This window comes from Aptenodytes forsteri, unplaced genomic scaffold (genome assembly GCF_000699145.1).
Source record: "Aptenodytes forsteri isolate BGI_AS27 unplaced genomic scaffold, ASM69914v1 Scaffold84, whole genome shotgun sequence".
NCBI lineage: Eukaryota > Metazoa > Chordata > Aves > Sphenisciformes > Spheniscidae > Aptenodytes > Aptenodytes forsteri.
Genome location: NW_008795492.1, coordinates 3,793,995 through 3,820,017, shown reverse-complemented (window position 1 = coordinate 3,820,017; position 26,023 = coordinate 3,793,995). Strand labels below are relative to the sequence as shown.

The 26,023-nt window shown below is 37.0% G+C and overlaps 1 protein-coding gene across 1 annotated transcript in view; it reads right to left on the bottom strand.

The window, feature by feature from the left end:
- The window catches only part of TXNDC11 (thioredoxin domain containing 11), a 42,163-nt gene extending 20,375 nt beyond the window's left edge, over positions 1 to 21,788 (bottom strand). The window contains exons 1-8 of the mRNA XM_019472669.1: positions 21,652 to 21,788; positions 20,819 to 20,916; positions 11,056 to 11,149; positions 9,710 to 9,822; positions 8,292 to 8,492; positions 4,959 to 5,742; positions 2,382 to 2,527; positions 1,001 to 1,110 (exon numbers count right to left, since the gene is read on the bottom strand). Coding sequence (XP_019328214.1) covers positions 1,001 to 1,110; positions 2,382 to 2,527; positions 4,959 to 5,742; positions 8,292 to 8,492; positions 9,710 to 9,822; positions 11,056 to 11,149; positions 20,819 to 20,916; positions 21,652 to 21,718 — 1,613 coding nt within the window. The 5' untranslated portion in view covers positions 21,719 to 21,788. The remainder of the gene's footprint in view (positions 1 to 1,000; positions 1,111 to 2,381; positions 2,528 to 4,958; positions 5,743 to 8,291; positions 8,493 to 9,709; positions 9,823 to 11,055; positions 11,150 to 20,818; positions 20,917 to 21,651) is intronic.
- Positions 21,789 to 26,023: the final 4,235 nt, after the last annotated feature.

Genomic DNA, 26,023 nt, shown 5'->3' with positions numbered 1-26,023 from the left:
TTTTAATACATATAAATATATATAATACACGCTTTTTTTTTTTTACACATATCTCTATAAACTGGTTTTGGCTGGGATAGAGTTAATTTTCTTCATAGTAACTTGTATGGTGCTGTGTTTTAGATTTGTGATGAAAAGAGCGTTGATAAGGTAGGAATGCTTTGGTTATTGCTGAACAGCACTTCCACAGCATCAAGGCCTTCTCTGTTTCTCACTCTGCCCCCACAGTGGATACACTGGAGGGGTGGGGACACAACCGGGCAGATGACCTGAACTAACCAAAAAGCTATTTCATACCATATAACATCATGCTCAGCAATAAAAGGGAAAAGCGGGGGTTTTTAGGGGGGGTTAGCCATCTTTTACTTGGGAACCATCTGGGCATCAATCTACCCAGAGGAGGCGGTGAGTAATTGCCTTTGCATCACTTGTTTTGCTTTCTTCTCTCTCCTTCCACTTATCCTTCAATTACTAAACATTTTTGTTTTATCTTGACCTCCAAGTTTTCTTGGTTTTATTCTTCCTTTCCTCTTCCCCCGTCCCACTGGGGATGGAGGGGGGAAGTAAGCGAGCAGCTGTGTGGTGCTTAGCTGCCCACCAGGGTTAACCCACAACAATATGTATTTTGCCTACCTCAAACAATTTTTCAAATACAGTACTGCAGGATATAATTATGTGCTACAAATTATCAGAGAGAGGGGTAAAAATTATTTTCTGCTTGCTGTTTTATTGATTCAATTCCTGAAATTAGGAAACTTCAAGGTTAATTGCACTGTTTAAAAATTCATTTTAATTGAACGCATAACTACTGCAGTGAAATTGAAAACCACCAAATTTATACAGAGGAAAACAAAATAATGCATTCAAAGAGAAATGAAGCAGATGACATTCGCATCTACTATTGCAAGATTGTAGAGAGAAAAAAAGTAATTATTTTCTAGGCTGATGACCTCAATGAACTTACATTATTCTAGAGAGATGAAATTAGAATCTTTTTTACCTTGCCACAGTGAAATTATCTGGAGGCAAAAGCCGAGCAAGTTCAATAAAGATGTGATTAAGAGAAGCACAGAATCCACACCACTGTGCATAATAGAGCAGCAAGACATTCTGGAAAATGAAATGGAGAAGAGTTTGGTTATCTATTGTAGTTAATCTGCAGTAAAGGAGGATTAGTCTTCACAACATCTAAAACTTGGAACCCTTAAAATGTGAAAAGAAACTACATCCTAATGTTTATAAACTTTATTATAAGCTATTTACTGATGCCCTCTGTCTACTGAGTTAACACACGAAAACTCTTGGGGAATTCTCTTTCCATAAAGACAAAGACAAAATGAAGAGGATTGTTTAGTTTAGGATCATTTCGTTTAAGTGAAAATGCACCAAACTTTACTACACTTCGCAAGATTCTTTTGTAATCTTAAATTCCTATGTATCTAACACAGTGACTGTATACTTCATGGGGGCGTGGAACAAAAAAGGTGATGTCTAGACTTCTGCTTTTTGCCTCTAACTAGCAAAGCAGGAGTTAGGGCTGCTGGAAACAAATTACTGGAGAGGCATACATTCACTGCAGACCTGCAAGACAATGGGTATTAATCCTTACTATCACATATTTAAGAAACCAAAGTAATTTAACTACTGTCCAGGATGACATCTTACGTAAAACAATTTCATGGCATGCAATTGGAAAGCTTTTACCTGTGAGAGTTTTGGGGGTTTTGCTGTGTGCTTTCAAATAATGACTTAGGTTTAAAACCTTCTATTTGTGGGGTTTTTTTTTTTCATTATGTCTGCTTTGCAATAATTTTTAACTGTTTTAAAGAAAGTTTTTTAAAAAAATGTAAAACATAGAAAGAAGTTGTGGTATATTTATTTCCTTTGAGGTATGAAACACAGAAATCTTAATATTCTTCAACGTTACCTCAAACCCTATGTATTTAGCATGTGCTCCTGCTACAGCGGAAGAAAGGAAAAGGAAAAAAATCAAGTCAATGACACTTTTTTGGTTTTTTTTTTTTAATTAAAATCTGTATTTCAAACACACAGGAAAAAAACCATACCTCCTCCCCCCAAAAAAACACCAAAAAACAACACCCAAAAACCCAACAAACCTTGAACTGTGGCAGAAACCTGCCAGGGAATCAGTTGCACTGACTTTTTGATTATTTTAACACCAGAAGATGATCTCTTGCAGATTTACTTAAGATCACACTATTCTAAATTGCCTTCTTTTAAAGAAAACTTTTGAGTTGTTACAAAATAGGTTATTTTATGTCACAAATAAGCAAAGCACATCAATGTAAAAAAAAAAATGAGACCCCCTCTTCAAAAGTCTGAGCAATGATTTGCAAGAAACTTTTTCAGTAATGAGGTACCTTTTCACTCAGAAACACGGTATCATGAAAGGTATTAGTAGTCACTTCAGTGATTACACGCTGTTCATGAAAATGGACTGAAGGGTCATCAACAAGATGCCTTTTCAAGGGACTGTAGAGAATACTGAAATTTTTTATGAAGTTCTCTGAAATGAAATTGATACATAACAAAGTTATTTCAGTTTCACAAATATGTGATTTTGGCAGTTTTTACCTTGAAATTCAGAAGAACTTACAGAGAAAATACAAATTCAAACCTGGTTTCATGTCATTAATTTTTGACAGTTTGGTATCAACTCTTGGGTAACTACCACTGATGAAAAAACAGAATAAAATTTCACTGTTTTTTTGTTTTGCTCATTACAGTCGTCTTTTCACTTGCCACACTACTCTCTAATCTTGCTTCTACTCCTATTCCATGTACTATAATAATAACTCTCTACCCTCCTAATCTAACCACACACCTGGTAAGTCATAAATAGTATCCTCTCACCGTTTTTCACTGTCTACATAGCATTAAGTATTTGGCCCTTATCTTGAAGGCTCCACTTAATTCCACATTCATTTGCATTTATTCTTTCATTTTTAATTACTTTCCCTGTATTTCTCCTTTTGCTTTAGACCTTTAAAGACTGTGCTATTCCCATGCCAATGTGACCAGCCACCTTTTGTTTCCCAGTGACCACCTTCCTCTTCATTCAACTTTCTCCTTAGTTTTAAGATATTTAACAAGTAGCTGGCTAGTGGTAAAAATTTAAAACAAACTCCAAAGGCCTCAACTACCTTCAGCTACACTACTCTGAGCCTGGAGCATGTTCTCTAAATTGCTGCAAGATATCAACTGTATCCTTCTTTTCAATTTAGATAAATATTATTCTATGCATTATAAAATAAGAGTATTCAATAATCAAGACAAAAGATATATCAAACACATTAAAAATAATTATTTGATCAAATAGAAACATCTTGTGCTGGTATTTTCAGTCCAAAAACTAGGCCCAAGTAAAACTGGCACTTTTGTACATACATACAAAATACCAGACCATCAAGTTTATCTCTGAAATGCAAACAGCAGTACATTTAATTTTGTATTTACTATTCAGCATTTCATTAAATTCTCACACCAGACCAAAACAGTTTTTTTCTTTCTAGATCTCCAGATTTGGAATATCTATGCATGATTAAGTAGTAACTGAAAGGAGGGGGCTAATTAAAACACATTGCCTGCATTTTCAGAAACCATCTGTAAAAACTGAAATCTGTTAAAGGTATTAAACACAGATCTGTTTTGTTATTTTAAAATATCAAAAGTTAAGAGGCTTAAGGAAGTAAAATAAAAAAAAAAACCCAACACAAAACCCAAACATAAATCACAGTGACTCCTTGACAAAATACGTAGAAGCAAAAAATTTTCTGGAAGTTCAAATGACTTGGAATAGAAATATACTGAGTGTTACTCAGCAGAGAAACCCTCATCATGCTCAGGAAATCCTGTGACCTGAAAAAAGTTGACACAGAAAGTACTGGGAGCAGAAAGGGGAAGGAAATTTCTATCCCCTCACTCTTATCTTAATTTTTCCTAAGCATCCTTTTATGGTCACTGGGGTTTTTGTTTGCCAGAGTGTTTTTCTGGGGGGTTGGGATGGAGACAGGATACAGGGCTGGATGGGATCCTTAATAAGAACATGGCTATTTGTTCTATGTTGTGCATACTTTTGTACTCACAGATTTATGGCAAAATGGAAATGTAATTAATGCTATAAGAATTATATTGATATACCTTCTTGAACAATTTATTTTAATACTATGTTCACCTGAATTCCCTTCTATGTTTACTTACACTGCTAACATTAAAAAACATGGCATTTTCTGAAGGCAGACTCAGTTTTGCGCATCATGATAGGTAAATGCATGTGATTAGGCATGTTGTGTCTTATTCAATAACTTGCAAATAAATTAGAACTGCGACTGTTGGGTTGGTTAGTTTTTTTGTTTGGTTTGGTTTTGGTTTTTCTCCTCCAATTCAGCCAGGAAATACAGTATTGACAGATTTGGCCAAAACCAGTTCAGAGCTCTACCTTGAAAACACACATACTTTTCAAAATAAATTTAAAACAATTTATAAGATGGTTTCAGAGGACAAGAGGAAAGGCTAGACTCTGCTGATAAGTGGGCAGTATCTCACGAAATTCTGGGATATTTTAGTACACAGAACAGCTGAGCAAATACCAACACCACCATTAACATACAAATGTCTTCTGTAATATCAAATGTGTTAGATGCATAGTAATTTTTTTTTTCCAGAAGCATATTAGTTTACATTTTACCAATCCTTCAATGCATCAGGCAGTCAAGAATCATACGTTTTGAGGTTCACTTCTTTTAAAGCAAATTACTTTTGGTATCTACAACACGATTCTACTGCTTGGTTAACTACTAAATAAATTAGAATAGAATAAATTACGATTCATGTTGACTTTAGCTTCACTTTTCAAAATGGCATTAAGTTTTCCATTCATAAGCTTATTTGCAAAATTAATTTTCTTATTTCAAGCATTTGCATAGTGGATACCATACCCAGGGTAGATCCAACAAGTGACTGATTTTGATCCAGGACATAGTGCACTTCTTCTTTCAGGTCAACAATGGCGGCAAATTCCTTAAGATGAGTAGATCTTGATGCTCCTAGTCTCTCTGCATATATCCAAAAAAGATTTGAATCTAGTAGATAGAGATTCAAGGTTTTGTTGGTCCTGCAGCTCAGACCAGTAATGTTAGTGCCACTAATACAAAGGTCAGGAATAAAACAATTCCTATCCTCAATGTGAGGAATAGAATGTTGGGTGTTATCTTTCTTCCCATGGGAAGAAAATGCTACTTTGGGGGTCTCAAAGATGGTCTTCTCAGAACTAATGAAACTTAAAAAATGTCTGTTTACCGTCCTGCAACATGCAGTGTAATAGCTAAAAGGACTATAGAAACTTAAGAAATTGCTGCATTCTATGGTATTTGATATAACTTGAAAAAAGGTATGTTCCTGGAGGTAGAAAGAGTCCAAAGCTGCTTCTATCTCTAAAAAGTTACAGTATGGCACATGGACTTTATTTGGTTTGACACCAAGCGTCTGGTTAATGCAAAGCTCACAGACATTGTGAGTTCTAGATATTGAATGCCACTGCGGAAGCACCACCGTGTTACAGCATGGGTACTTGGTTATTGAAAATGTTTCTGATAATTTCATATGTGCATCTGGTACAGAGGAATCAAAAGCTGGTGAACCAGTGTCTCCTAAGTGTTGAAGATCTGGCTCAGCTGCCTGGCTTTTATTACAGTTGTGGTATTCCAAGGCCACTTTGGTAATCTACAGGGGAGGAAAAAAGAAAAAAAGAAAAAAAAAAGCAAGATTAACTGTACGTAGTTCACTCAAATGCAGTTATCTGTTGCAGGTTTAACAACATATGTAATTAAGAGATGGAATTTCAGAAACATGAAGTTGATTACTCTTCTCCTTCATTCTTACAAAAAATTATAGGAGGGTCTGACTTGATAACAAAGTTAAATTTTCAGATATTTCAGCATGTAAGAATTAAATGTACAGAACAACAAAAAGCCACTTTAAAAATTTTTCAGTCCACTACACTGATCTCAAGGTCCTCTTTGCTTCGTATTTATCACGGTGCAATAAAACTACATTTTGAGGTTAAATCCCACTACATGAAGCATTAATCAGTACAGGCTCCTGAATTTCCCTTATCTTCCAATATAAGGAGAAAATAAATAAAAGCATTCCCATATGAAGAAGGAATAAAGATTTTTCCTGGTATAGGTGGTGCACAAATTTTGTAGCAATCACTAACAGTGCTGAAGTAACGTTAGTATTCTCCCAGCCGTGGGCATATAGTTGTAATACTGCAGGTGTACTTTGCATATAGTAACGCCTGACTTATTGGGAGAAGAAAGAAAAAGGGAAAAAAGAAAAAAGCCTGCCTCTCAGTGCAAACATTCCTGTGCTGCATCACCATTTTGTTTTTCATAACCAAGGGGAAACAAGCAGCAAAAAAGGCATGTGTATGGACCACAGAAGGAATTCCCTTTCTAGGAGATAAATAACAGAACATACAAGAAAGGAAAGTGAAAGAGGAAGTTTCCCTTCATCCTTATCTATCACATTAAACGTAATCAAAATACAGAACATACACACATTGCTTACACAAGAATACTTTGATAGGAATCATTATAATTATCAAAGGGATGTTGAAGCGTCACATCTAGAAGGGGTGCTGTGTCACATGACCATCAGTATTAAGATGTGGTCTACAGCAACGTACAGTCTTTAAGAATTCATTGTTAGATGTTTTCATCCTGAAAACGCTCAATTAAATACTTAAAAGAAACTTGATCCTTCATACTATAATCTAGCCTGAAGATTTTGGCTACCTACATAGAGAAACATGAGAAGAAATTATGAACAGAAAACCAGATTTGTGATACGAAAACTCATTTCAGTGAGCTACTATCAGAAAATAAAAGTTGCTCCAAGAGCTTTCAACATACAACTTGACAGCCTTGTTCTTTGCAACTGCCTTACAGTCAAGTGGTTTCATTGCTTGATGAAACCCACAGGACAGCTGCAGTAAACATCTCTTCCTATGGCAAACAAGTTGCATAATATCTATCAAAGTGAAGCTATACAAGATCAACTGGAATATTTTGTATCTCATTTCAAATTTTGATATAGATAAATACTGTTCTTTAGCAGAATGAAATCTGAAATGGAACATCTTATGTTGCACTGATTTGATCTCAGTAAGTGGTACCTGTTACTAGAACGTTTAACCTGACAAGCATCTCTGAATTAAGTCTGCCAAAAATAAGACAGGTTAGTACAAGAATAACCGCAGTTCTTTTCCAGACTTTCCGCAAAGATTTCCCCAACCCTATCCTGTAGGTTTTATTGTCTATCCTAACTTTTATTGTCTATTTCTAGTTTGGCTAAATATTGTATCGTAAGTTATTTTCACTTTTTTCCTCATTGCTTCAGACAGTGCAATATTAATTAGGCCTCCTTGTGGAAACCACACATTCCAGGACATAGATGCCATGTATGTAAGTCAGCATTGCCCCCAAAACTTAGCCCTGCTTTTCATCTTCCACAGATCCTTGTTTCTTGTTTCACACTGTCCTTAGTGCTATGCGATCACCACTGTGATGTGCAGCTGTGATATATTAAATGGGACAATGGATTACAGTTGAAAAATAGCCCAGGGGAAAAAAAAAAAAATTTTCAGCCAAGTTAGTTTCCCTATCTCATTTACTGCACAGCTACACAAACTCCTGTCCTAGGCAGTTCAGAAATGGAAATAATGGCAGAGGAAGAGAAATTTGAAAGGCAACTAAGGAATGCACAGGATATAAAAATCAGATTAGTTCTGAGTAGTTTTTCAATTGGGCTATATTTCAAATAACACTGTCTAGTTTAATAAAAGGTCCATTCTTCCTTGCGCAATCACCTCTGGAAAGATGGAAGGAGAGAAGAAACAGAATGGGGTGGACAAAACACAAGTCCTGCAATATGCAATACATTCTTGCTCTTTCATTTGAGCTATTGCAGCTGGAACAGAAGACCAAAGATCTGCATCTCACACAGCACTCACCACAAAAAGAAGGAAGTCAAGGAAAGAGTTAGGTGCTTGTTCTAAACAACTGTTGACATGAGACAAAGGCATTTTGTGTGGGATGCAAACCAGCGTAAGGGAGTTGTGATAATATGGCTTGAGGAAATGTGTTTTTAAACAAAATTGAATACTTGGAACATAAAATGAGATATCTGTCACAATTAAGCTCAGAACCCTGACTAGAGTTCTCAAGTTCTAGTATTTTTGAAGTTAAAAAAATAATTATTTCACTTACTTCATCTAAAAGAGGATGAATTTCTGCTAAGGGATTGTAAGGTATAAATATGAGAAGTGCTGGTCCTTTCTTCAGCTCATTGTTTAGAAGAAGGCTTTTTCCACCATGTGGTCTCAGCCAGCGTATGAGCATCTCTCGATTTTCTAGAGCCCACTTGCAAATGTTCTCAGCAGTATAGTTCATGACATCATTTGGATAGATCTTGAAGGGGGAAAAACCAATTATTTGTCCTCACACGGTTTAGCAATGAACACAGTTCTCAAATATGGCATGCTTTGTTACTGTAATGCCTAAAACTCTCTTTCTAAATTTAATTACACTATTCAGCGAGCTTCAGTGTTTCATATACCCTTTCCTTTTGGGATATCTTTCCAAATGCTCATCAGATCATAGTAACACACACAATCTTTCAGACAAAAAGTATTCTACCAGGGAAGCTCCTCTTTCTTTTTCTACAACTTTTTAATCTTTACTTTTCTCATTAGTATAAATTTTCTTTCTAAGTGAAAGAGCTCAGTCTCTAAGTTGGTATCATCACATATCTTGATTTACAGCATATTAGAAAACTTTTTACCACTACTCATTCACCATATTAACTCATTTTATATTAGTCTTTTAAGACCCCAACATCAAGACTGCATTTAAAACTGGTACTTCTTATTACTGAATGCAGGGAAAAGAAATGCACAGTAAAAAGCACTCACAGCTTCTAGGGTCATTTTAATAAATTAAGGCAAGTCTATCCTAAATAATTTGCACAGACAAAAGTAGTTTTATGTATTTACCGGTAATTTAACCTGAAAAAAAATCCATGTTTTCCCTAGTCTCAATTTAATAAAATACACGTTACAATACTTATCTTCATAGAGTTTCCACTCACGGTAGCAGTGTGGACAGATAAGGTCTCTATGCCAAATAGCAAATTTGAAAGTTAGTATTTTCAGTGTGTCTTCAAAAAAATGAGGCACGTGGATTAAGAGTTACTATAAACTTTCAATTAATTTGCATGATTTTTCTAATCAGTGTAATGTCATACCTTTAAACTGAAATCCAAGTCTTCACTATTCCTACTATCTCTCCACAAAATCTCTTTGTCTATATCCTCATTCAAGTAGGTCTCTAATTCTGACCCACTGAAAGAGGTAGAAACTTTAAGAAAAACAGTTTGTGTAGTCATTTCTGAGGTGCTTTGTTTTTTTGGGTTTTGTTTTGACAGAGACGATCAACTTGGGTCTTAGCTACTATTTAGAACAGCTGCTGACTGGTAGAATGAAAATGTGTATTACTGTACAAAAATATCGTCCTTAAACATCCTGTATCCTAAAGCTCCGTGAAACACTTATTCATGGTCTACTACGACAGAGCTTCAATCTCCATGTACTGTCTCAGAGTCACTACAACATAAATACAATACTCACAAGAGATGTGTTGACATGTCTGTGCAAATACACGCTGCCTGAATGCACCAATGAGATCTCCTCTGCAACACGTTTATCTGTGATCACTCCGAAGCGTATTGTTCCAAGGTAATCTGAAAGGGCAAATTTTCAGTTTTTAAACACAATTATACACACCAAACTTCTTTCCTGAAAGCCTTAGAACACCTTCAAACCAGAACACCAAACATTGCTGTGTAAAGGCACAGAAATCTTACTGAATAGCAACTGCCAATATTGGTGATTAAGGGAGGTAGAAGAAAGATGACAAGAGCAGGCAACAACAAACGTGTTCCTCTTCTGCACTCAAGGTATAGAGAATGTTAACCTGAATTGTCCAAATTCTTGATTTGTTTATTAAATATAGAATCTGGTATCATGGATGCACCTTGCTATGTGTTATGGCATCTCAAAAGCCAAGACGAGATATACATATAAGGAAAATGTACGAACATTGACTGTTTAGATGATGTACATTTAAATATATATTGTTTAAGTAAGTATTTCTATATTTATAAATATGTACACACAAGGATAGAAGGCTTCTCATCTTTATGTTGCAAAGAACCATCCCAACATATAAATGGGGAAATTACAGAACAAAATATAGGAGAACAGGCTCTGTATCATATACGAAGTCAGTGGCACAGTAAAAATCAGAATAATGGTATTAATTTCCTTCATTTGCTGACAGGAAGAAATAGCCATAAAATGTGCTAATCTTAACTTTCTTAAAGTTACATCCAGAATTTGAGACCCAAAAAAAGGTATCAATCATTTACAAAGTTTGCATATTTAAACGCAAGAGTTTTTGTATTTTAGATTGTTAATGCAAAACAACAGGGGGAGAAAGCCCTTCTCTTCATGCTCTTCTTGTACCAGCTCTGTAACTCCATCCAAGAAAGCACTTTGTTGAATTCAGTTACTAAGTACTGACAAAGTCAAGTTCATCCTGATGCCACTGAACCTGACATTTCAAATGTTGCACAAGACAAACACTCTTGGATTCAACTTAAATAAGAGCTAGTCTGATTATGGCTTTATATGGGTTGCAGCTACACATTTAGGTTTTTGAGGAAACTGTATCTTAATGTATCCTTGAATAGCAGCCTGTCATATACTTTATTCCATGATGGCTGATCACATAATAAGCCTTTTATGTAAGCAATCCTCGCACTGTAATAAAAGACAGTCTCATAATTAGATCAACATCAAGAAACACTCAAAAGGGATTAACTCCCAAGTTACAAAATATTGCAAAAAACTACTAAAGCCTATATATATAATTCATTCACAGATGCCTTAAATTATGAAAATGAAGCTTTTACCTTTCTTTAATGAATGTAATGCTGACGTGAAGAATGTTAAATAACCAGGCGGTTGAGGTGAAGCATTGAACTCAAAATATCCTAGAACTCCAGGCTGAAATAATAAGAATTAGAGTTAGTTAAGCTATTTTCAAGTGTAAATATATGGGGCACAGCAATTATTTGCCTACAGTAAAACACAACAGATTTTAAAAAGACGTTTACTGAAGAACAATCACTTTACGCTGCAAGAAAAATTTTAATATTAAAAGACTGAATGGAAATCAGTTCTACAGTTGTCATTCAAAAGCTATGTATGAGAGGGGGTTTTTATGGCTGTAGATGGATAAGTTTCAAACTGCGTATTTCCCATGCTAGCTATTAAAATTCACTAAAACCCATTAATTTTTGCTTTGCAACTATTTATGAGCCAGTTCCAGCACCAACGTAAGAATCATAAGCATCATAAAGACTTCTTTTAGAATTGGAATATCAAATATGATTTTTCAGAGTATAAACAACAGTAACCCTTTAATTGTTCACTGTGTTGCCCATAATTAGCAACTATATATGAATTCACACATTTTGTGCATGAATACTTGATCTGCTAAGCCAGCTTATCATCCCATCATTAAGCTATCAGTCACTGTAAATTCTTTCAGTATATCCTGCAGGAGTCCGTGAGAGACCAGCTGCACAAAAAATAACGGAAGAGTCCCATATCCCACCTGCATATCCATAAAGTTCTTCAAATTGCCAAACAGACAATTCAAAATTTAAAAGACTCATCCCTAAATAGGCCTATTGACTTTGCCAGGTATGAAGCCTGAATAGCTTCCTATTAAATTCAGGAAGAGAATCTGGGAGAAGCTGACTTGGAACAGAGAGGTGCGTAGTCTTTAGACTTCTCTTGTTCCACAATTTCAATTAAGTTTTGGTTTTAAATTTTGCAAGATATAATCCATTAAACATTATTATTAATTATGTTTTTTAACACATTACTCAAATTGGCTCAAAAATCTTTCAGGACAGAGGAAGTGATGGAATTTGGTTATTTTGTGTTATTTGTTTCCCAGTCCCACCAGTGCACACAGAAAGAGCATTTGATACACAAAGCAAGAGCACTCTAGGGATTGCCATGGAACAAAAGCTTCCAGACTCACCGATCACCCATTTGTGTGTCAGATATATTCCCACATAGGTATTTTCATTTGGTATTTCGGAGGCTGCTTTCTTTTTTTGTGGCGTTTTACAAATAAAATTTGTAATTTCTTTTTAAAACATGAACATATATTTTACCTGTTACTGTCATTAGTGATATGAATTCAGTTATCCATACCAGCCATATGAATTGAGCTAATTCAGTGTGAATTAGCGATCTCAGGATGTTCACCAATAACAACATTGCCCATTCCAACTAATGACCTGCTCTTTTTAGGCAGGAATTATCTTTCATGAATGAATGCTAAACACAAGACCTTTGTTCATAAAGATTCCTTATGAGGTACCCCAAGAAAATTATCAATAATAAAAATGAGATACAAGCAATTAGTGAATTTTCTGTGATAACAATTGTCAAGAAGGAAATAAAAATATAAATAAAATAGAAGTGAAAAAATACAGCAAAATAATACATTATTCTTTTTTAAACAATAAACAGGTTAGTAATGAGTGTTCATCTTTTTCTCCTAGTACCAAATTAAGACAGTAAAAAGAAACAATCCCTTATAAAAAACTTTTAAAACATTCAAGTGAACCAAAATAAGTTTCCCATTTATCGAAATTTTAGTTTCCCCTTTCCTAGGACCATTTTTCAGTACCATTACTATAGGAAGCGAACTTAGAGCACCAAATAGTGAATGAAAGAGTAGTCAAAAGTGACAGCAAAATGTGACAAGAAGCCAAAAGTCAGATCTAGAAATATTTATAAAAGTTATTTTAAAAGGTGCTGTTCTGACTGCCAGTTCTGTTGTACACTAATAGCAGCTTAAGACTTCCAGACTGTGAGGAGTAAGATGTTTCCATGAGACATTTTTGGAAAGTGTTTTTTCAGTAAGAAAAAATTGTAGTGGGAGAATACATACTAATGCTATATACCTAATCAGTAATCTGGTTAATTAATGTCCTTTTAATGATCATCCTAGAATAGTTAAAATTTCCTCCCTGTTACAGGCTGCAATTATACATACGAGAAAAGTGTCTAAAATACTGTATTTCTTCTCAAGTACCATGCAAATTTTCCTGTTTTGTCAGAATGAAGAGATTCACTTGCTAATACCAACTACTCCGTTCATTTTGACAAAATAAAACACTTCCAGGTGCTAGCAACTAACAAGGAATCTTGCTCCGTACAAGTGAGATTCAAGTCTTGCAGAAGAGGTATCTTGAAGTAAATAAGAGGTTCCTAGTTTTGAATACAGGTATGCTAAGAGCAGCTTGATGGCAGCATCTCCCACTTCCTTTCACGTAAGAACCTCCAAAGCAATCAATAACTGGTGCAGCAACAGCGCCCTGCATACAGTTTATATGGGCATCTACACACAAGCTGTTATTGATGATCAGCTGCTTCCAGGCAACCATCTGTGTGGAGTTATGATTAACTATCTTCACGGAGGCAGTTAGGAATAATCAGTTGAACAGGATATGACTTGCTGCTATATAAAATTGGACGATAAAATATCGGAATGTGACATAGGGAGGGTTTAAAGACACCGCATTAGGAGCGTTGGTGTTGCTAGAGTGGAGCTTACTGGAACTTTTCTTTCTGTGAAACAATTTTCAGCACCTGTCTCAAACCGAGTGTCTGTAGGAAAGATTTTGGAACAAACCTGAGGACGTCAATAGTGAAAAGTCATTAGTACCACCTCCTAATGAAACTCATATATGGAAATACAAAATCATTAATTGTAGTGTAGCTTATTTCTTGCTTCTCCTTATTTCTTATTTCTCCTCTCTACACCAGAGGAATGGAAAGGGATGCGTGATGCCAATTAAATCAAACAAATAACAGACTTGACAAGAATCTCAACAATTACGGAACACCAAGTTCATAGAAACTTTAAGAATTAACAGAGATCTTCAGGTGTGTAATTTTTATTGGAGAACAGTCAGCATGGTTTTATTACTGAACCATGCCTCAAGTCTATCACAGCTCCGTGAAGGAATAAGCAAGCGTGTAGATGATCAATCTACTCAATGCAGCATACTGTAATTCCCCAAAAGAAGTTACCAAACACACTGGAAGAAACTAAGGTCATAAGGAATAACGTGGAAGGTCCTTTTCTACATTAGTAGAAAAGACAGAAAACTACAGGTAGAAGTTACTGTTTTTCCACAGTCAAAGACAGCCAGCCAGGATGTGTACTGATGCTCATATAGTTCAACATCTCTATAAACACTTTAGAAAAGGGAGAGAACGGTGAGGAACAAAATTAGCAAAGGTTATTGGGAATCACTGAAACTACAGCTGACTCAGAAGAGTTGCAGAAAGACAGTATTAAATGACTATGCGATGAAAGAGCTCTGAACTTTAAAGGGCAATAAATGTGAAGTAATGGGAACAGAGAACAGAAAAAAACCCACAGCTACTGATTAGCTTTTACAGCTAGAGAAACGCTTTTACTACTCAATTAAGTTATTTCTATCCCAATTTGTATTTATTTATTACTATGTTTTGGCTATTATTGCACTGAGGTAAGGGAGATGGTATTTTTTGTCAGAATTTCAGACTTGTGCAGGCAGGCAATTTGTTTTGTCTGCGAACGCAGGAAAGAAAACGGCAAGAGGAAAGGAATGTGTTATCTCTGGGGAACAGAATAACCAATATTACATACCACTAATTCTACACTGTAGAAATGCAAAGAAACTGTTGATTGATATTAGATTAATAAAATTTACAAGTAAAAGTCTGTTCATTTTCTAATGATGTTAAAAACATTGTGTATCCAGAACTGAAAGCAAATTCTCACATCATCATTTAACATAGGCACCACAGTACTCCACACAAGAGCAAGCTATTAAGTCAAATCCACTTCTGGGTCAGATCCTACACAGCTGGTTAACGCTTAGGAAGCATTTCTGCACAAATAGAGCAAAGAAGAAAGCTGACATCATGTTAAGGCACACGCCGGCTACCTCCCAGAGAGACCAACTCCTCCCCCACCTCTCCCAAAGCCAGAAAATGATGAGCTCCCTGGGCACATTTAATTTTCATAAGTGAATGAAGCTTTTTGTCTAACTACAGAAGCTGCATGTTTTCTTCCTCTGTGCCTCAGAAGGATGAGGCCATTTCTAGTAGCTGGGTTAGTCAGATGAGGAATGGGACATGCCAGTTTGGATTAAAATGAAACTGTTACATCTCTGCAGTTAAGAAAACAAAAGAAGTCTGATTATAGGTACTTAAAGGTACCTGGAGTTATGGTAGGAACGGCGTATCTTTCTCCTGATGTAACTTAGATCTTCCTATAAGTTCCAAGATTTTAACTGCTTTCCAAATCGGATTTTTTCCTTGATCTCAAAAATTAAATTCTAATTCTTATCCAGTTCTAGTTTTGCACTAAGTATCATTCCACAACCACAAAAAAACCTTAAATAGTATCAGAAAATGCAGAATCTCAACTTTCGAGTCTTCAACCAGAATTTTTTTCACGGGGTTTGAGCGCCCTCTTGTGAGATCAATGCAGCATCTCAGGATATTCATGATTTGGTTGAGGAATGGACGTAACACCATGTAACTAACACCTCTTGCTCTTACATTTAGCTGGATTCTGTTCATCAGTATTTCTTAGAAATAAAAACATGCTAATTAACATTTGAATACAAGATAAAATACCGCTAGATTTCAGTATCTCTTGGTGTGGTTCAACTTACAAAAAATGTTTTGAATTTCTCTTGGTACCTTTACTGTACTTGTTAGTTCAGTCATGCTAACATTTAATGGATTTTGATATTCAATTGAGCGTGGGTAGAGCTCCTAGTTTTCTTTGCTAGATGCTTTTTCTGTCAAAAGCTGGCTACTGGAATTTGAACACAAGATTAAAGCACCAAAGCCTTCACAGATTAGATGGAGAAGGACAACTACGAGCTTGAAGTCCTGGCTATCAGTAAATTGACAGGCAACAACAAAATGCCCTTGAAACAAGAAAAGAAGGGTGCAGTAGCTCTTTTAAGTGTGAAAATACACGCTGAGCAGAACTTCAGCCCTGCACATGAATCACTCATCTACTAATGACTTACCAACCTACTGCATACTCCAGATTATACATAGTGCTATCCTTGGACAGAAAAACAAAAGAACGAGGACCGAAGGTGAGTGACAGGCAACTGCTCTGCGACCTACTGCTTCCTTAATATGGGAGACCTTAATACCAAAGTAGAATGAAACAGTCAAGGAACAGAACGGGCACTGCCTAACTGCAGTCTGGGGATCAGCTACAAAGAGGTTCTCTTCAACAGAAATTTTCAAGTCAAAAATAAATACCCCTAACATAAGCTTGCAAAACCCATTCCCCAGCAGAAGACAGGACTGAATTAGATACTGATGATGACAAATCTTTCAGAAAATATTCTGAGCTTCAAATTAATTAGCTTTTCAAAGAAGAAATCACAAAAACCTCATCAAGCAGCAGACAGTGGTCAAAATGCCCAATGATCTATTCTTTACAGTCTTCTCTCCTTTCCCTTCTGCTAAAAATTAACATTTTTACTATATAAAAGACCAAAAATCAAAGGAATACACTAGCCAAGGCTCTCAAAATAGCAATTAGTTTGTGTCATACCTGCCCTTCCTGTAACCTACTCTATTCCTCAAAGTTTCTCACTTCTTAAACACAGGAGTCACCTCCTGGATTGTATCTTCTCCTACAAAAGGTATAAAATTCCTCGACTTTGATGGAAAACAGCAGAAAATATTCACATTTCTAACTGTTTAAAATGATGAAACAACGTGTTTATTTCTGGTTTAAAACTAACTTTTCCTTTCTGCCTATGTTTCCCTCTCCATCCATCTTCATATACAATTCTCTATTTCTTAGGTCTTCTCTGTATCCCAGCTCCTGATCACTCAGCATTTGTTTTTCTTATTGCACTCACCTGGACTTGCACTAGCCAATGCCCTGTTCCCTGAATGGATCTTACTGCATGAGTCGGCTCAGGCAAGAGACTGAGCACCTAGTGCCACGGTCTGGGAAATAACCTCAGCCTTAAATGACCACGGGGCAGCATGACAGAGCAGACTCTATTCTTAGTCCATTTCAGAAAAAAGAACCAACAATCACTGAACATAAACAGAGATCGGGCATTTGGAGCCACAGAATTTGAAGCACAGGAAGGGGGGAAGTTTGAACATAGAAATAAAAAAATCCATTCAATTGCTAAGCAGTATTTAAAAAAATATTTTCTGGTTCCCCCATGAATGTGTCTTTTATCTTAGCCTTTTTCCAATGGAAGTGCACCTCCTACTGTAAAGCAAATTTAAGCTTAATGACACTATGCTTATTAGTTACTTTTTGCAGACTACCAAGAAATAATTCACACAACACAGAGCAAAAACCAAGCATGGCTGTTTTCAAATCTCTAAATGAGGAAAAAAACCAACAAAGTTTTAGAATGGCAAAACTGAAGCAGTGAAAGGACAACAGAATTGCTTGTGATCACAGAAAGTATCAGCATCAGAGACAGACACACAGCTCCATACTCATGACTCTCAGTCCCCGCTTAAAACACTGGAAAACTAAACCCATGAATAGCTCCTGAGGGATAAACTGAAGTGTGAACACTGCAGCACCTACCCATGGTAACTACCCCTGTGCGTCCCCTTATGCTGTGGCAGCTTTCATTTAACAGCACAGGTTGTGCTCCATCCTGCAGCAGACCCAGTCATTAGAGCATGAGCTAATTCTAAGGGGAACTCTGCTTCATTCTGAAACACTGGAAAGCCCCTTGCATGTTTTGGCCACTACTACAATATCAATTTGTTGATCATGTTTTCCATTCTGCTCTAATAGCTTGGGGTTTAGTAAGCTTATGGTATTTCTCCATTGTGCGCTACAGAAATGAACAGTTATAAAGGGATTATAAATGGTTCTGTTCTAAGCACATTTTGTCTAATTGGAAGTTATTAATCCACTACCATTGCTACCAATCTTGGCACCTCTGAACACAACAGACCGAAAATTAGTAACACACAATGTCCCAGGGGATTAAAATCATGAAGTTACAGCATACAAAGTGGTTAGGAGCCGTTATTTCAACTGATTTCACATTTGTTTTTACTTAACAGACTTATCTTATTAGAAAGGTTTAATATTCCTTTAAAAATTAAAGCAATGATTACATATTTCTCAAATGCTTTCCCAACTTAGACTGCAAGACTTCTGCGAAAAGATTTCTCCCTTCTTTCTTGTTCACATGTAATTTTTTGATGAAGTAACAACTTTGATTGTTGCCTCTACATACTAAAGTACTGTAAATTAAGAGCATCACTAAATCGTAAGAGTCACTATACAGGGAACCAACATTATGAATTCGTCATTTCATATTTTTATGATTTTATCAAATTTACAGGGCACTGATTTCAGGATCCTGGAAATAAACTAGTACTTTGGAGCAGATCATATTTAATCGTGAAACAAGTCAAACTCTTTCTGAACCACAGTGGTAAAGCTAGAGAAGAGAGACAAGTACCTCATAATTTGAGAGGAAATCTAGTAATTTTGATCGAGACGAGATGTAGAGTAGTGGTGTCATCACCCGGCGAACAAACTTTTCAATATAAACAGCACTCATAGGGCCTTTGTATTCAATTGGTCCAAAACTAGTACCAAAAAAAATAATAAAACATTAAGACTTAAATTAACAATAGAGAGAGTCCCTCCTGGGGTGGCAGAGAGAGGAGTTACACAGACAGCACGCTCAGCCTCTAGGGAATTGCTCTCTGTGTTAATTAACAGTGGCTTCTGTAACTGATAGAGGAGTTGTGTTACCAGACTTGAAGTAAAGCGCAGAAATTGCAGTGACTCTAATGCAGTGTCTATGGGTAGGTGCAGTGTGTTGGCGAAGGGACGAAGGGATGGAGACCACCTCTGAGTCCCATTAAAGAAGTTGGTAAAATGCAGGTATGAATTATATGATCATATACTTATCTTTCTGCTTTGTTCAAAGTAAATACATGTGACTTAAAAATACAGATTTGAGAAATGTCACTATTTTCACTTGATTTTCTAAAATCTTTAGAAAGTTCAAACAGTATCAATCTGAAAAGGTGCAACATTTTTACATAGGCTTTTACAAGTAGCACTCAATAAAGCAGAGACGAATCCAGTCACACTGCTGATGAACAGACCCAGTGAGTCTACAGTTCCTCCCCCAGCCATCTGATAAAATAGCTCACACTACATTAGGTAGTGCTAAAACAGAAGGTGGGCCGGGCCTTGTGGCTATGATTTCCAGAGCGTCTCCTTCATCCCCTTGAAATCCTGCATCTGATTTATTATCATTAGGTTGGACAAAGCATCACAGTCCAAAATTAAATCAAACACAAAAAGCATGAGGAATCAGTCCATTCCCACTGAAAAATTTAATGTGATGCATTTTTTAATATAGTTTATACATACAGACACTCTGAAAAATATCAAACTCGCACGGAGATACCTATATTCCAATGCTTTGAAATGGTCTTCTAGAGCCCAAGAGATTATTTTACGTCCTACACTGGTTTCTTACAAACCTTTCTCTGAACAGCAACATGCACTGCTTCAACATGACACATGCCCAGTACGCAACATTAGAGGTTTAATATCTCAGGCATGAGGGGTGCATTGCCCTTTGGGGTTTTTATGAAGTATCAATATGAATTTACATCTCATCTTGTTGCAACTCTGTTTAAGGTTACTGATAATACCCAAGTGTATCCATCTATTGTGTTGTAATTTCAAGATCAAATAAGTTTAAGTCAATGTACATCCAAGTGGGATTGCTGGGTTTTTTTATTACAGTTTGAATTATGCCAGTGCCATCTGTGTCTATTCCAAGTTCAGCTGCCAAAGATCAGGATTGTTTCTCCTCAATACATAAATCCTCCCCCCAAAAAAAAAATCAGCCTCTGTAATGGAAGGGAGCTGCAGTTTGAGACTAGAGTACACAAGTAAAACACAAGTGATAAACTACACAGCATCCAGCTCTATTGTACCTAGCATTAGAAAGTGTTTCCTTACCTTCTGCTCCACACAAAGAGGAAAAAAAAAAAAAAAGGATAATACATACAAATACTGAAAAAGTGAGATTATATAAAATTTTATACAGTATCTCAACATTTGGAGCATAAAAAAGTGAGTGTGAAGTTCAAATTTAGAAGAAAGTCTTCAGTACATAGTGCCATTTAAATATGCACTTAAATTCCACTAACTTCGATAGCCCGTAAGTACGTACTTTATTGCTGTCACAAATTGGGACCAGTTGATATAATTCATCTACAGAACAAGCAGACAACTGAAATTAATATATAAATCTGAATTCTTTACTTTTCGTTGGGGGCAGAACTTCCAGGAGATGCACAGGCAAAAAAATTTCCTTAAGGGTGAAGAATTGCACAGCATGTCATTTAACTGACATTTACAGGCCTTCTTGACACCTAAGTAGCATACAGGATGAGCTTCACCCAGAATCTCCTCCTCTACAACTATTTACCATAGCCATAAATGTAATATTTTCAAAATGCAACATTTTATACAATTTCTGTTTCCCAAAACAACAATAAAAACCCCAGACTGTATGCATGAAATCTTACCTCCGATGGTATAAGTGTATCACAGGAAAATAAAAGAAATGCTTCTGCTTCCTGCATTTCCCCTGGTTCCACCAGCAATTTACAGCCACAAACAGCACCTGCAAAGCAGGTAAAAATTCACAGCTAACAAAGTACATTACTGTGACCTTCTTTATTTAACATGTATTTTTTCTAATCCATTCCACCTGCTATTTTCAGTGTCGTTTCAACTCAGTATTCCATATCTGTGCCTCTTGATTCTATCACACAAGACTTTTTATTATTATTATTAATTTTTTTTTTGTCATTTTGTAACAGCAATCCTTTTGGTCACTTTTCTTTCTAGTATTTAAGCTTCTTAATCTAAATCCTTCAAATTTACTTAGTCATAATCCGTATTAATTACTTTTTCTGCAGAGTGGAGCTCAACGAGTGGAGGTTTAGGACAGCTGTACCTGTGAGGTGTTCACAGGTAACCAACTGATAGAAAGCAGTGCTATGGCTGCAATCTTGTATCATTACCAGTGTCTCCAAGGATCCTGGAACTGGAAGCAAACTCCCTGTAATTTGTGTCTGAAGGCAGGTGAATAAATCTGAGAACACTTTACAAGAGGAAACTTGCAGAGTTCCCCATGCAGGAGCAGAAATAACAGAACTGAGCAGGAATCACAGGTTTTCTCCATTTATTCTAACACTCTGTATGTTAAATTAAAATTAAGACAACTAGCTGAGTTACCCTAAAATGTGAGCATTCAAGTCCTACTGGTTCCCATGGGATGACAGAAATTAGCATCAGCTTGGAGATTCAAAAGCTATCAGGTCATGTTTAAGATTCGTATCTTCTCTGGAGTTACCTGGCCTGACAATCTGCTGGCCACATGTTCTATTTCTTCTCTTGCTGCAATGGACTGGCCGCACCATGGCGCATAGAAGAAATACAGCACAATTTCTGAATCCTGACGAAGGTGATCTGCATAGTCTAATTGTCCCCGAAAAAGATCAATGACTGGAGATCTTGCGGAGAAAAAATTCACTGGAAGCTTTGCTGGCATTGTTACATCTTTTGCTCGGCTGCAGGAAGGAAATTAAGAGTGGTTGTTGAAACTGTACAGCAGTAGTTAAAAGAGTGTGCCCAAAGCCCTAATTTTTAATCTTAGCAAAGGTCATGCAATGACAAAACTTTAGAAATTTATGCAAATGACTACAACTTACATTATCTGAGTTAGTTTCATGAAATACCATAAAAATCTAAAGATCACCCTTAACAAGCTTTAGAAAGTCACGCTGTGATACCATGCACTATGTTTATGGGTATGTTAGCTCACACTCTTATTGCTGGTTGCTATACAGCATAAAATTACCAGGAAGAGTGATTTCTTTGGATTTCTTCCCTGGCCTCATCCTCTTTTAACACTTGTACTTTAGGTAACAGCACCCTGATAAGAGAAGAGACACTGGTCACAAAGTTTTGTGATGTGATGTTTATATAAACAGAGACTATTACCCTGCCTTACACTTTGCTTTAAAGTATCCTGCACTCCTATTCTTTTATCTTGTATTAGGAAAAAATATGTAAATATGTGTTAGTTTATTTTACTGATTAGAGCAGGGACTGCAAACTGTTCAGGGCACATTTCCTCTTCAATGTAAGGACAACATCAACAAATAGAGAGTCTCGATTTAAAGAGATTATGACAGATTAAGTTTCTTAAGAGAAATTAGTTTGACCAGTAATACCAAGAATGTAAACCAAATACTCAGGAAACCATTTTCTATCAAATCAGCAATCAAACAATCCAGAACTCGGCATTTCCAAGGTGTTCAAAAGTTGGTTATGGTATAAACTGCCTTAAATGCAAGTGAATGATCACATTCTTTTGTTTATATTCTCTTAATTCCAAAATTTTCCACTAGCTATATTTACACTAGAGCAAGTCAGATTAAAAACTGGACTGCACTACTGTAATGCTCAATTTTGCCATGGTTCCTTACGTGACAGGAAGTTTTAGGAAAGACTGTGCATTCCTTTACCTTGTATCACAATAAAAAGCTATAATACAAAAAATCTTTTCACCTGATATTTGATCCTTCTCAGGTTACAATTTTAGTAATTCTGATAAAATTATTGAGCCCCGGACACTGTCAAACTCATATGTTAAGCAACTTCCCAACAACGCTGCCACATTTTCAAACTTTAAAATCATTCTGGTTTGTAAGAAGTACCTTTGTTTTTACAATACAGACCCACAAAAGCCACAGCTGTTCTCTCCTTTCCAGGTTACTAAGCATACACTTAAAGCTCAACATTTAAGAATCACTCCCAGTATGTTTTCTAGAAGTTATGGAAATTCTTAATTCATATGTAAGAGACAATATTTACTTCAAAATCCAGAATTTTGAAAATATTAGCTGGTTCCTTATGTTTACAATTCATTAATTCCACTACTCACAAAATCATGTTTTCACACAGATGGCCAACAATCCGGTTTCTTCTGTGGACTTCTACCTTTGTTCCTTCCCTTCTCCCCCAGTCAGTAACCCAGCACCTCCTTCCCCAACCCTTAGGTTCTTATGTCACCTCACAACCAACACCTCTGGTTCCCTCCCATTCCTGCACCCCACGCTTACCCAAACTGCTAGCTTCTTCCTGTGATTTCTAACTGCCAGCTGGACAGGACACAACACTGACGTGCTACGGCTCTAACTCACAGGTCAGCGCGCACACACGCTGATTAGCTGCTGAAAGCGAAACACGGCAGCTAAGTGTTCATCTCAGACTAACACATACTTCTTCAGAGACATTAACTAGAATTTCTCCTCTTCAACTAGTTTAATGAAAATGGACAACCTAAATATGTTTAAAACCTCTGCTTCCTCTACTGAATTAAATTGAAAGTGGACAAGTGGTTCAAGAGCTACAGCGTAAGCCTTAAAAGTGAGATATGAAATTGGCTCCAAATTGCAAGAAACTGTAAAACAGATCAACAGAAGTCCCATGACATGAATGAGTCAGGAACTACGTGGCTACCTTCAAATATGAAAAAAAAACTCCAGTAATTATTAAAAAACAAAACATAATAAATCAATAGCTACCAGCTTCTTAGGCTGATTTGGTCAGTAGTGTCTCCCTCTGCAATACCAAATGCGTAACAGAGTACTTTTACATAATTCCCAGGTTTACAAAGAGAGTAGTGCTCCAAACCCCTAAAAATTATAAAAGTATAAACTGAGGATTACATAATAAATGATTATACAAACATAATAATCACATACTGTTTATTAAAACACTGATTGTGTTATTTACCTGCTGCACAGAGTCTATAAAAACTTAAACTCATTTCAACGGAACAACCTGGTAATAAAGGAAAGCACATGCAAGTGCCTGTAGGATCAGCCCCTTTGACTGCAAGGTCCTTAGAGTGGGGTTGTCTCAAAAGACATTTGCATAGAGCCAGAAATAATTCAGGTTCCAAACCACAGGCTTTCCATAATAATACATGTAAGCTATTCCTTGAGCCAATATAAACCTGCAATACCTCAAACCCCGCTAACGGATTGCCGTGTAGTAAAGGAATTTTCCCTTTCCATACTTTTTATCCATTGGTCTTGAAAGTGACGTGTTGTAAGCGTAGCGGTAGTAACTGTACTCTGGTGCTGAGACTTGTTTGCAAACCGTACTGATGTGTGGTGAGAAACTATGTACTGTAGTCATAGTTAACGTGCAATTAACCATCCTCCAAATTGCACGTGGAATTTTTACTTGAATTGCACTTGAATTTTCTATGTTCCTGACAGCAACAGAACAGGGAATATTTTTCTGATATTAGTTTGTCTATTTAACTACAATCTGAAAAGCCAAACCCTTTTAATCAAACTGTACAGAGTACAGGGTGGTGAGAAGCACATTCCATTTGTGAGCTTTCAAACAGAGCTAGCAGTAAAATGAAAGGAACATGCAGGTTTTAACTAAAGGAGAGCTGGAATAAAAGAGAAGCATCGTAATAAGTGTGGAAAAAAAAAAATTTTTTTTAGTAATGGACAGTAAAACAGGGAGGTGCTTAAGTTCAGAAATCCTTCACCATATATTCTGTAATATGGCAAGAGCTTTACACTTTCATCTAAATTATCTGGTTGCTGTGAGATACAGACTACTGGAACAGAGGCACTGCTGCTCACAGAGCAACTCATTCATAGACTTCAAATTCACTCAGATCCAAATAATACATCCTCTGTGGACAGGTGAGAAAAGGCGGCCTTGGTATTTTTCAGAAGCATTACCTGTGAATCAAGCGTTTCTTGAAATAAAAATTTGTCAGATTCTGCCAAATAGGGAAGTAATCAGATCCTTGTAGACTTCTCCCACTCCCAAAATTAAACCCCAAATGCAGTAGATGTTCTTAAATTAATATAGTATGACTTGAGGCACATAACAGTCACCTTGTCCTAAAACCCATCCAGAACATTCAGATCCCAGTTTAGGCTCCAGAAATGAGCTGCCCAGCTGCAGCACATTTCTGTGCCTACCGCGCATCACCCAACTCTCCCCGCACTTCCAGCTACAAACATCATCTGGTTCCATGCACCCATGTACACCAGGCTCTCAGCAAAGAGGAACCAAAGAAACTTTTGCAATGAAGGAAGTTCCAGCTCCCAAGAGGAGCACCACCAAACTGGGGGGAAAAAAAAACCACAAAGCATCTTTCTGTCTGAAGCAGCTGCAGGTAATGGGGGTGTCGACACTAACGCATGAGCCAGAAGAGACCCGTTTCCCCCCACTTTGTACCCCCATGCCGATGCAGCCGGCTGAGCATGCCGAGGAAAGGGTTTCAGCCCTATGCGCCCTCAGACCTTCTGTGGCAACGCGAGGTACGAGTTATTCCCTGGAGATGAGGAAAAACAGCTTTCTCAACAAAGCGCCTGTCCCTCAGGTGCGTGTGCATCCGCATACCTACCGCCACACCCCGACGCCCCCCGATGCAGGCATATGTGTCTTAAAAATACCGTCGCTTGTTCCCCACCCACGTATTAACACGGGGACCGGGGTCCTCCCCCCCTGCCCCGCTAGCCCCTGCCCGGAGCGGGTCACTGGGCCCCTTGTCCCCGCCACACCGCTAAGCTGGCGACGGGATTCCCCCACAACACGAGAACGGCCGTCGTTGCCATGGGGATCGCATGTCGTTGGGCCCCGGAGGAAGATGTCTGACGCCTACCCCAGGAACGGCCGTT